We start from the raw sequence: 13298 nt of genomic DNA, 5'->3' as shown, positions 1-13298 counted from the left end.
TTATTAGGACCAACATCTCTAATTGATTGCAATAGGAGATCTACAATGTTTTGGGAAGTTGCACTAATGGAGGAGGAGTCATGACATGTACTAAATACTGCACCACTAGAAGAAACAACAAGAACATTTATCAAATGTTGTTTTCTAATATTTGTCCACAATCCACCCACTCATTTGTGAAACGTAAAGCTCTTTGAACCTTTTCTTTTTCTCTTCCTAATAACATTGTTCTAGCTTTCTCATAGCTGGGGCTTTTGTATCCTTTTGAGGCTTCATTGATGGCCTTAACCATATCATGCCAATAGGGAGAGCAAAGCACATTGAATGGTACACTGTAAGCACAAAGAAATCGAACTATCTTTCCATCCACATCATCCCTCCCAGCAACATTAAGGAATCCCCTATTGTTCTACCTCCAGAGCTTGCAGAAGTACCATGAGGAGATGAGCTACCAAATCTAGAAGTTGCACTTGATTCAAACTGAGCTTTTTGTTTCTTGCTTTTTTGTTGTGCAACCTCCTTTATTTGGATGTATTTTCTTCTTTGTTCAGTTGAAACGTTTGGGCAAATTTGTATCGCCACAGCACCCTTTTTCTCATCACTATGCATCACCCCACAAAGATGCCTCCTCACATAGGTATATGAACCACTATATGGTTTTCCTCCATGACAACCATGAGGGCACAAAAATTTGTAGCTTCCACCAGCTTTTCCCCCTTCAAGTTTGACCATAATTCCACAAGGGTGTCAATGCAACTTTCCCCTCTAATGTTTTAGTGTTCCCTTCAAGTTCATCCCCTTCCTCTTCAAACCCTTCCTCCTCATCATATAATGGGTCACTCACATGGGGACCACTATCCTCTTGTTCTTCTTCCCTCCAATTCCTACTCCCCCTTGCCATCATGAAAACCAAAAGTGGAATGATACATAGAAGCCAAAAAAACACCATCTTGGAATATGAATATAGGTGGTGGACGACCTGCAATTAAATAAGCAAGAAGAGAGAATGGGAAAGAGTATGAGAGGGAGGATAAAAATACAAAAAACAGTGACAGAAAAATGAGGGAGTTTGGGGTTTGCACTTACCTCTTTAGCTCTTGTAGATGGAAGCCCTTCTTTACTGCTCCAAGCTCCTCGTCCTTCACTACTCCTACCTTGTTGATTTCTGGTAGCATCGAATGAGCTCTAAGTCTCAAATTTTGCAAGGAGGCTTAGGCACATGTATTCCAAAGAACCCAGAAAGTGTTTTGGGAAATTCCACCCAGAAACAGTTTTATTAGAATAATTACTTATTTTTAAAGGGACCCAAAGTCTAAACTTCGGAAAATAAAATAATTAAAGGGTATTAAAATAAACCGTGGATGTAACTTCTAGAAGAAGACGAGGATCAAGCAGAAATGATATTAGCCATTGATTAGCTTCTAATCTAAGTTGTTGAATGTCAACGAGCAGATTATTTAAGGAGGCTTGAGGGTCACTTGGAAAAACACACACAGAGTTCAGAGAATCGATTTTTTGAAGCAGAGCAGCTGCCAGGAGATTTTCGATAGTGGGCTATTGTAGTGAGGGGCAAGGATAGTTGGGTTGGAGTATCTTCTCCAAGACCTAGGATACGCAGCAAAGAGGCAGAGAGACACCAGGAGGAGGCAGCGCAATCCCAGGAGGGGTTAACACTAGGCCAGAAGGACCCACGCAGAGCTTGACGTTGAGCCAGGAGGGCTCACACAAAAGCTACAGAGTCTTCAACGCAGAAGTTCGAGTTTGCTGAGGGAGCTGACATTTCTGAGCCGGGAGGGCTGGAAACTTCTCGAGAGGGAAAACGTTTCCCAGTGGAGCCGACGCAGAGCCTGTTGAGGCTGACGCAGGGCCAGCGCAAAGATAGCCGGTGACAGTTGGTTCAGCGGCCAGAACAGTCGGGACTTGCCATGTAGAGTGAGGTAATCTCACTGAGTTTTTCTACCAATTTATTTTCTCTGTAACTGAATTGTGAGAAGGGCATCCAGAGTTGTATTCAGAAACTGCTGCTTAATAATATAAAACCCTCATAGTTGCTGCACCAGTTTTTCCACATTAGGTTTTTCCTGGGACATTTGTCCAAAAAATACTGTCACTTGTGTGTATCTTTCTCTATTGTTTTGTTCTTGTTTTGGGCAAATTAATTAATTAAGTGAAGATTGCAGTGTATTAGCTTTGATATTCGTTGTAGGAAGCAGTAAATAATATGTTTCAATAATTAACAAATAGAAGAAGTTTAATCAATTGCTGCAATAGTTGATTCGGGTGGAATTTTCACATGGTATCAGAGCGAGTTCAGGTAAAGAAAGAAGAACAGTGCCAGAGAACCCAGCACTGAGCAGAAGAGGGAGATCGAAATGCTACAAGAGGCAGCAGTTCAAAACCCCAAAGGGTTTGCATAGTCCTAGTCGAAGGGCCGATTTTCGAAGTAGTCTCTCTCTAAGTGAGTCGACAGAGAGGAAGGACTCCTAGTTCGAAAGTTTGTCGGGGTAGAGGGAGCAGCATTGAAGCCTCAGCGTGAGGAGAAGCTGGTGGGACGCAGTCTTTTTTGCAGGTCATTTTGCTGGGCAGAAAAGGCGTCAGAAGAGAAGGAAGAAGCACGGTTGAGGGAATTTTTCCTCAATAAGACTTCCCGCCAAGAAGTTCATTTCTTATTGGCTGAGCAACAACAGTAAGAAACAGAGAGGAGATTTTCGACATTTTTCAGTGGCAGAGATGGCAACCAGTGGCTTGAGGGATCAGGATAGATTGGATGGAGCATCCAACTATGTCATCTAGAAGGCAAGGATGTCATTCCTTCTAGATGAGCATGCCCTCAAGACATATGTCGACAACATGGGGGTTGTGCCTGCAGATGCAGATCCGTTGAATACGTACTGAGCTGAAATGGCAAAAGAAAAAAGAATGATCCTTGATGGAGTGAAGGATCATGTGGTTTGTCACATCGCTATCAGAGGGACTGCTAAGGAGATGGGGACGCATTGGCTACGTTGTATCAGGGATCTTCCAAGCAGCAGAAGATGTACTTGGAGCAGAAGCTGGGATCTTCTCAGATGCAGAAGGGGGAGCGTGTGCATCTGAGAAGATCCCAATTTGAGACAAAATTGAGGGATTTGTCTCAAATGAGTGGCAAGTCTTTGTCCAGAGTATCCTTAGCAAGGCGACTTTCCGAATTGGAATGAAATGTGGGCAGCACTTAAACAAGAGGAGCTGAGAAGAGACTTGGTCAAGTGTAAGCTCGACGGAAGCAACAGCAGTGGGTCGAAGCCCAAGGAGGAGGAGGATAATGCAGCGCTTGAATCGAAGGGACAGCAGGAGCAGCAGAGACGTAAGAAGGGCGTCTCGAAGATAAAGTGCTTCAAGTGTGGTGAGATGGGTCACTACGCAACTCAATGTCCTCTCAGGGAGAAGGACAAAGATGAGAAGCACGATCCAAAGGCTGCGCCCGCAAAGATCAAGGAGGAGGAGTTCGCCATGACAACCCAGGTGGGAGGTGGGATGATTTGGATTTGTAGTTCGAAAGAGCTACAGATCGGCAAGATCCTTGAGGAACCCACCTCTTGGATCAATACCTTGCTACAGGAGCCCATTTTTGTGGTAGCAAGATGAACTAGTGTCAGATGATGCCGAGGAGTGTTGATGAGACAGTTGCAGTGGCTAGGAGCGCCAGAGACTGAGCAACGCAGAGAAGAGATGGCAGCAGTGTAGATGGCACAAAGCAGTGGTCAGCAGCAACGCAAAAGATTCAGAGGGTCAGCACAGAGACTAACAGCAGTCAAGTTCCAGCGTTCACATGGCATCATATTGAACACAGTTATTTCAGTAATTTGGGATGTTTTTCCGTTGTTGATAGTAGCAACAGTTTACAGTGCAGTAGCAGTCGGCAGTGGCAGTGCCAGCAGCGACACGAATGCAAAATTTCAGAGGGAGTTGTAGTACGGATGCAGTGTTAACAGTGGCAGGGTCAGCAGCAGTACAGATGCAACATTTGCGCAGTGGTTGGTGGACAGCATGTCAGACATCAGCAGCGCAAAGGGAGATGTTACAGAACAGAGTGATGCTTCAGCAGGTTGCATTACTAGAGCACATTCCTCACTAAGAGGGAGTGTTGATTTTTGGTAGCATCAGATGTGCTCTAAGTCTCAAATTTTGCAGGGAGGCTTAGGCACATGTATTCCAAAGAACCCAGAAAGCGTTTTGGGAAATTCCACCCAGAAACAGTTTTATTAAAATAATTAATTATTTTTAAAGGGACCCTAAGTCTAAACTTAGGAAAATAAAATAATTAAAAGGTATTAATATAAACTGTGGGTGTAACTTCTAGAAGAAGACGAGGATCAAGCAGAAATGATCTTAGCCATTGATTAGCTTCTAATCTGGGCTATTGAATGTCAACAAGGAGATTATTTAAGGAGGCTTGAGGGTCACTTGGAAAAACACACAATTTTGATAGTGGGTTATTGCAATGAGGGGCAGGGATAGTTGGGTTGGAGTATCTTCTCCAGGACCCAGGATACGTCGCAGAGAGGCAAAGAGACACCGGGAGGAGGCAGTGCAGACCCAGGAGGGGTTGACACTAGGCCAGAAGGGCCCACACAGAGCTTGACACTAAGCCAGGAGGGCTCACGCAGAAGCTACGCAGTCTTCAGCGCAGAAGTCTGAGTTTGCTGAGGGAGCCGACATTTCTAAGTCGAGAGGGCTAGAAACTACTCCAGAGGGCAAATGTTTCCCAGTTGAGCTGATGCAGAGCCTGTTGAGGTTGACGCGGGGCCTACGCAGGGCTAGCGCAGAGATAATCGTGGATAGTTGGTTCAGTTGTCGGAACAACAGTGACTTGCCGGGTAGAGTGAGGTAATCTCGCTGAGTTTTTCTGCCAGATTATGTTCTCTGTAACTGGATTGCCGGAAGGGCATCCAGAGTTGTATTCAAAAACTGTTGCTTAATAATATAAAACCCTCAGAGCTGCTCCACCGGTTTTCCCACATTGGGTTTTTCCGGGGAAATTTGTCCAAAAAATACTATGCCACTTGTGTGTATCTTTCTCTATTGTTTTGTTTTTGTTTTGGGCAAATTGATTAATTAAGTGAAGGTTGCAGTTTATTAGCTTCGATATTTGTTGTAGGAAGCAATAAATAATTCGTTTCAGTAATTAACAAATAGGAGAAGTTTAATCAGTTGTTGCGTAGTTGATTCAAGTGGCATTATCCAATTTTCACATAGCTCTTCCTTCTTCACTCCTCTCTTTCTCCTCTCTTCTCCAAGTTCTCTTCTCCTCTCTTTTCCAAGCTCTCCAAAAATACAAGAGCGAGCAAATGAGAGGAGAAAGAGGCTTTTAATCCCTTCATTCCTTTCCTTAACCCACCCCCAACCACAAATACACAAAAATAAAATAAAATAAAAAAGTAATTTAGTGGGGCCGCCGTGGAACCGGTCACGATCTATCGGGGTCGGCCCCGATTCCACGGCAGATCCACCGGGTGATCTGGCCCTTGAACTGCATCCGAGCATATGGAAACGTGGATAGGAACTGACGGTTCCCACAGGCCAGGAATCGTTTTTTCCAGCCTGATCCGCGTTTCTGAATTTCCAAGACGCAGTTCGGGGGCGGGATCACTGGCGGATCCATACAGGTCGTGATTCCGGGTTTTGATCCGGGGCTTGTTTCATGCAACACTGGGCTTATCACATGTCCAATAGGCCAAATTGGTCTAAGTTGACATTAGTATGGTACTTTAAGTTTATTCTTTATAAATTATATCTAAAGATATAGATTATATATATTTTAATATATGCCATATCCAAAGATACAGTCTCCAAATTCAAGAATAGTATTTTGAATTTGGTATGTGTCAGGGTTTGTATATATATAATATTTTTTAATTGCCATATCCCAGGTGTATCTTTTTTAAAATTTGTTGTATCCTTATCAAAAACTGTATCTGTGCCCATGCAACTTTGCTCTTCATTAAGTCCTGAGGCTGTCGTGCAATGGTTATGTGTGGAGGTTTGGTGCCTAAAAGTCCTATGGTCAAAACCCAGGCAGGACTATGTATACCTGAGAGCTGCTCCAGGCGCGATTTCTTCAGCTGAAAAAAAAAACTTTGCTCTTCATCAATCAACATTCAGCTTGATGATCGTTTAAACATAATGTGCTCAATGTTTGGAATTAAGTGAATTAAATCAGTCTACAAAGAGTGGCAAGGATTTATTAGTGTTCTTTTGTCCCGAGTCTTGCAGCATTAAGAAGGGATTGCACCCAAATTAACTGAAGCAATATAAGAGGCAAAAGCTAAAAACAATGAAAATCTGTTAACATAAAATATGCAGGAATGAAACAAGATGTTCTTTATTCAGGCGCATTCTACTATATATAGAGATGATTTATAATAGTCTTTGGTTCCACCATGGCATTACGTCTCTCACATGTTCCTTAGGTAAGGCCATAGAATGCATAAAAAGGTTCCTCCTGATGAGAGTCATGTTCTACACTCTACATCATCAACAGCCGATATGGACTCTTTATGTAATGCAATCAAGGCCCACTATTTTGATAGGCATCCAATAAATCTTGTCACTTGCTACGGAATTCGGAACCAGACATTTACCAACAAACACTAACAAAGAACCGAAAATGTTGATCTTTTCACTAAATTTCCTTGCAGTTATTAGCCTTTACCATCATCAGCTAAATGATTAACATATATGATATATGATATTTTAAAATGGTTTTCCACCAGTCTTAGAAGACAAAAATGTTCAATACCTGAACAGAAGTACTTCTTAAAAAACCATAATGGAGCTCAATTCAGGCTCAGTTCATTATAAGGAATGTTACCTTATTTTGAATGACATCTTTCAGTATAGAAGTGGTCTTAGCAAGCTTTTGACATTTTTTTTCCATTTCACTCACATGGGTGAGATGTGCCACACTGTTATCATCCTGAAAAACAAACAGCCAATGTCAAGCATTCACTTTGATATTCTTTCTTTCATGTCCTCCAAACAAGTGAGTAAACCTGCTTAAAATCCTTAAGAAAAGATGCAAAGCAGAGAGCAATGCCATCCGAAGTCATTTATCTCTGGAAATTCAAGACAAACGTGTATGAGAGGCAATATGTTGCATCTATGCCCTCTGCTCACTGAAATGCAAAAGGCATCATTTACAACAGTGTCCCTGGATAAGGAGTTAAAACCAGAAGCCTAAAAACATACATGAGAAAGTTAGGAGTTGAAGAATATATTATATGCCCAGACACTTCTGGAAATAATAATGCTGCAGTGGACAAAGTTTAAAAGTGGTCTCGTGTTGTTGCTGTCAATGACAAAATAGACATCATTACATACTAAATGTAGTTCAGGGCATATTACAATAAGCAAAGGCTTTATACTTCAAGTCCAAATTTATTGTTTCAAACTGCTAAATAAGAATCTGTAGCATCGGAAAATCAAGGATACTGTAAATGGCAGCATGAAAGGTATCTAGTATTAAGAAAGTAATACATCAACATCCATAGAGGCAAATGGATGATAAATGTCTACAATAGGAAGGTAGGTCCTAGTATAGCATAAATATCTTAAACATGAAAGAATGAAATGAGAAAATGAAGAGTAATTATTAAACTCTAAGATAAGCCAAATAGAATAAAATGAAGATTTTCAGATTTAACTGTGGTTTATAAGCCCCATAATGATAAGCTAACCTGTCGACCTTGCAGTTCTACTTGCAAATTCGCCAAATTACGTTGCGCAGATGTAAGGTCTCTCAAAACTCTTATCAAAGTATCACTTTTATCAGTAAGACCTGTCACATTACCCAAATTTTGCACATCTTCCTGCAAAACAACAGTTGAAGTAAGTTCGAGACAAGTCCAGTCATGTTGCCTTGACCATTATTAACTAGTTCATCATATGGGCAGAATGCCTTGTAAAAGCAAAGTTTCATGAAGAAATATATCCAAACGTAATGAGACATAACAAAATTCAATAAAAACCATTTATAATGTTTAACCATTAGTAAGAGAGAACAGATCAAAACCACTTCGAAAAATATGTGGAAATTTGGGAATCCAAGGTAGCTTTAAGCAAGTGCTATCTATATGCTATCTGAGCCACCAAACCAGTTTTGATCTCCAACAAGGCCAATGAGGGGAGAATGAACACCTAAAATCCCCCGGGAGATCTACAAATGGTTGTAACAGATCACCTAGGAAAGGAAATGAGAAGAGCAAAGCCAGTAAAACCAGGAAGGACTTTTCAAAAACTTCATAGAAAGGGAAAGAAACATTATGGGCATGCATTGCAAGATCAAAATACGGAAAAAGATGGCGGTTGCTGGGAAAAGGTATAGCAAAAAATGTAAGGAAGAAGGTCAAAGATTTAAAAAGGATTAGCATTGAATGTTAAAGAATCAAGATATATGAGGTACCATGCAGCCAATCAACAAAGACCATTGCTACCAAGAAACAGGAGCCATATAAGATGCCCACAATACAAAGTACATGTTACCGACCAATTTAGCGGTCTCAACAAGGTCCTCTTGAGGTGCTAAGGTGGTACCATAAAGGACAAGTGCCCATTGACACCTCAGCAGAACTCCCCACTCTTTAAGCCTAACTCCTACTAAAAGCTATGGGAGATTTCCCTATTCTACCCAAGAAAGATGTAACAACCCAAAAGTAAAACATACAACTAATTACATCAATTTATGTGATTAATAATCAACATATAACTATTCAACTAATTAGCATAGAATTCCCAAAAACACGAGTAGAGACGACTTACCTGTAGCGTGTTGAAATTTGATGACTAAAAAAAGTTTCCAACAATACCAACCCGGTTTTAATTTCACCTTATCACTCCCATTCAGTTAAATGCCCTTTCCCATAAACATACATTCAACATATAGAATTCTAGAAATGAAATTTTCAGATTAAAACACATGGGACTGTCAACACATGCTGAAAATAAATATGGACATAACCAGACCAGCAACACACATAAAAATACACACAGATTTTTGGTCAACTTAGACCCAGGCAAAACCCCTTCAATCTTCTCCAGGGAAAACCTGTTAGAGAGCTCTTCAAATTTATTTATCTTTCAAGTTCAAGAAAAATACATTTGCAAACAAAACAAAACAGCAAAATACAACTTATCTCTTCAGCCCAAAACTCCTTGAAAATCATGCCCACTTTGCCTCGATTTCTGTGCCCACTTGAAGTTGAAAATATGTATTGTATAGATATGAATGTACGGATTTTTTTCAAAAAAAAATCAAAAACTTCTCTCGAACGGCATGCAGCTCACAGCATTCAATGTTGTTCGTACTGTACCTTTTGTTGTCTTCTAAACCTTGATTTCCATGCCCAGCTTTGCCCAGAAATCACTCCTTCAGCTTGTTGCAACAAATTTCTCCTTCAGAACTTTTCTCCAGCTCTCAGTCTCCTTTCTGCAATATGCTCATGAAGAATAAATGCAATCTCTCTTTTTTCCCCCTTTTGTTTCCCTAAATGACTTTTGGGCAACCCTAAGATCTAATGGCTCAGATTCATTTAGATCAAGGGATGAGAATAAATGTGCATTTAATTCTCACTTTCTATTTTTTAACTCACCCATTAAATAAAGTACCCACATTGTACTTTATGTCTAAACTCACTTTTCACCTTTTAATTTAACATTGACTTTACCACTTATAAAATCACTTTCACTTTATAATGTCATACTTAGGAAAAGAATTATTTTGGACACTTTTCCCTAGGTAGAGACTAACCCATGAGAAACCACTTGTCCAAGGTACATTAAAAATCAGCATAGCCACGATATTTCTTACATGCAACTCCGGAGTTGAACATGATTTGAATCCCGCTAACCTATAATATTCCAAGGGGAGTTTACAATGATAAACAAAGCAAACATAGCAAAAACACACACACAAATTTCACACCACATTAAACACCCAGAAAATGCCAAAATTTGCACTGAACTGAGCCATTTTATTGAGATAAATGTTGGGGTACAAAATAAGATCAAAATGCATGCACCTGGGCTTGCCCAAGGCAAGCTAACAATGCCTAGGTGATGAAATCATCTACTCGAACACAACTGTCATTGTCCCCAACAAAGCTCTATGTTGTCCCTCAGAAAACTACACTGCTGGTTGAAGAAATGGCTGCTAGGACCGCCTCCGGTGCTCAGAAAATGTCAGGAAATTAGCCCCAACCTCTCCTCCAATAACCCACAAAAACCCACAAAAGATGTGGCCAAATGTTGAACTTCGGATTTCCGCCCAATTTCTCCTAGCTCCTCCAGCTGCTGGGTATTTCGTCCCACCTGTAACTGACACTGTTGATGCTCTCAAAATGGCTGAGATATTCAACAAATTCCCTCCCGGAATTCATCCACAAAACTCAACCCCAAATTCCTCTTCCTCCTTGTGTCCCACATGTGGCACGAAATGGAACTGCGCAAGCCCACGCAGTCTCTGCTGAACCAGCTCCATGAACACACTACAAAGGCTCCAGGATCGATCTTAAGATGATGGATACTCCCTCCTAGGGTTGGCACTTGAGGTCCACTGAAGCAAGGGTGAGATTCTCGCCTGAAAATCTCTTGTACTCAACAGCACATGCAGACTTGGCTTCCAACTCAAGCGTGTTAGTCAAGGTGAATGTTCAAATTATCAAGATGCCCCAAAATTGAGTGCCTACTCCTATTTTGTCATTGTGCCTTCAATTTGCCCATGTGGGGCCCACCCATCAAATTCCTCCATCATTTCCCTCCAATAGTGCGTATTTTCAAGAGGGGAGCGTATTCCCTTCTTGGTGTGGTCCCCACCAACCACCAACCATTTGATTTTCCCCCTTTCCTATGTTGGGCCCTTGCCTTAGCTCCAAAAATATCAAGTGGGGTCCTGCAACCCACTTTTCCTAAGTAAAAACCCAAACATGACAAAATTGGCAAAAATGGATATTTCCCCTTAGCAATATTGCTAAGTGGGAATATCATAGTCCTCCCCACTAAAATGTTGCTTGTCCTCAAGCGATTGCAAAGACGGATGTTGGAGTATCTGCTCTCCCTCCCAAGTGGCATCCTCATCAAGCAGATTTCTCCATCTGATCAAGAACTCCTTGATGACCTTGTTCCGCAAGTGTCTCTCATGGGTATCCAAAATAACCTCGGGCTCCAAAACCAGATGCCCCTCATGATCCATGGGCGGTAATTTTGTAGCGGTTGTCACCTGCTACCCCAGTGCCTTCTTCAGGAAAGACACATGAAAAATGTTGTGAACTCTACCTGGAGGTAGCTCCAACTCATATGCTACCTCTCCAACCCTCCTGGTGACCCTATACGACCCATAAAAGCAGGGCTTGAGCTTTTCGACCCCCTTTGCTTGAGCATAGACTGTTTGTACAGCTAAGGCCCTAGGAAAACCAAGTCCCCAACCTCAAACTGCCTCTCTACATGGCCCCTGTCAACATAAAGCTTATGTTGGTTCTGTGCAATCTGTAGGTTGTCCTTGAGAGCTCATAGGATATCTTGGCTCTCTTGTATCCAATCCTTGGCCCTTGGGGCCTGGCTGTCTCCAAACATCACATCAGCGAAAGTCAATGCATCATAACCGTACAAAGCTCGGAATGGGGACATACCTATGGACATGTGGTACGTTGTGTTGTAGTAGTACTCGCCCAAATGCAACCACAGTATCCATGCACGTTGTTGGCCCGTCACATAGTTGTGTAAGTAGCCCTGCAGCCATTTGTTTACAATCTCAGTCTGCCCATCAGTCTGGGGGTGATAGCTGGTGCTCGAGGTGAGCTAAATACCCACCAGCCTTAATAATGCCTACCAAAAGCCCCCCACGAACCTGTTATTCTGGTCACTAACAATAGCCTTTGGAAGATCATGAAGCCGAAACACCTCCTCAAAAATAGTTCAACCACTTGTGAGGCCGAAGACCAGGCGGAAATAGCGAAGAAGTGGGCAAATTTGGTTAACCTGTCTACCACCACGTAGATGCAGTCCTTGCCCTGGACTGTAGGCAATCCAATGATAAAATCCTTCAAAATACTCTCCCATTTTCCATCAAGGATAGGAAGAGGTTGTAACAATCTAGTAGGGTGTGTCTGCTCACCCTTGTTCCTCTAGCACGTATCACACTCCCGAACATGCTTCAGAACATCACCCTTAAGGCTCCATGCAAAACGCTCCCTAATAGCCCTGTAAGTTTTGGTGAACCCATGATGCCCGGCTAACGGTGAATCGTGGGCAGCCTGCATAATCTTCTCCCTCAATTGGGAGTTGGGCACTAAATAGATCCGGTCCCTGTAGTAGATCACCTCATCCATCACCCTGTACCGGTCATCCATAGTTGTACCATCAAGGACCTCACATGCAAATCGGTCCTTGGAATACTCCACTAGCAACTGCGCCTTCCAATCTGGCGCCATGCTCATCAGCAAAATAGTGGTCGACCTCCTAGACAAAGCATCCGCTACCACGTTGTGTCGACCCTTGACATACTCAATGTCAAAGTCATACGCCTGAATTTTGCTCACCCACTTTTGTTGCCTCTCCTGCAGTTGCTTCTGCTCCAAAAAGAATCTGAGGCTATTGTGATCTGTTTTCACCCGGAACTTGTTGCCCACCAAGTATTGTCTAAACTTGGCCAATGCATGCATGATGGCTAGCATCTCTTTGTCATATATGGAGTATAGCCGCTCATGGGGAAGTAGCTTCTGACTCAAATGCTATCGGGTGCCCCCCCTGCATCAGGACTGCTCCTACGCCCTCCCCTGATGCATCACACTCAAGCACAAAGGATTGTGTGAAATCTGGAAGTGCCAACACAGAGCAGCTACTCATCACCTGTTTGAGGCGCTCAAAAGCCTCCTGTGCTCCATCGGTCCACTCAAAAGCCCCTTTGGTCAAATCCGTGAGGAGAGTTGCCAATTGAGAGAAGCCCTTCACAAACTTCCAATAATAAGAGCATATACCCATGAAACTCCTCAACTTTGTCACATTCTAGGGTATTGGCCAGCCCCAGATGGCCCTAATCTTCTCCTCGTGCACTCACACCATCCTCCCCAAATAATATGCCCTAGATAGAGCATCTTTGTCAATCTAAACTCGCACTTGGACAATTTGGCGTACAACTGTTGCTCCTCTAAAATGTGCAACACTACCTCCAAGTGTTGCAAGTGCTCCTCCCAGGTAATATTATAAATCAGAATTTCGTCGAAAAATACCAATACAAAACTCCGCAATTGCCCATAGAACACATGGTT

General features: G+C 42.3%; 1 protein-coding gene across 1 annotated transcript in view; it reads right to left on the bottom strand.

Moving 5' to 3' along the window:
* The window catches only part of AUG2 (HAUS augmin-like complex subunit), a 184958-nt gene that overhangs the window by 121275 nt on the left and 50385 nt on the right, over positions 1-13298 (bottom strand). Inside the window, exons 2-3 of the mRNA XM_089375918.1 lie at positions 7716-7847; positions 6851-6955 (exon numbers count right to left, since the gene is read on the bottom strand). Of these exons, the coding sequence (XP_089232044.1) occupies positions 6851-6955; positions 7716-7847 (237 nt within the window). The remainder of the gene's footprint in view (positions 1-6850; positions 6956-7715; positions 7848-13298) is intronic.

Source organism: Pinus tabuliformis, chromosome J, assembly GCF_031772625.1.
Source record: "Pinus tabuliformis cultivar Carrire ecotype Pingquan chromosome J, CPIR1, whole genome shotgun sequence".
Classification (NCBI taxonomy): Eukaryota; Viridiplantae; Streptophyta; class Pinopsida; order Pinales; family Pinaceae; genus Pinus; species Pinus tabuliformis.
This window is presented reverse-complemented; position numbering and strand designations above follow the sequence as displayed.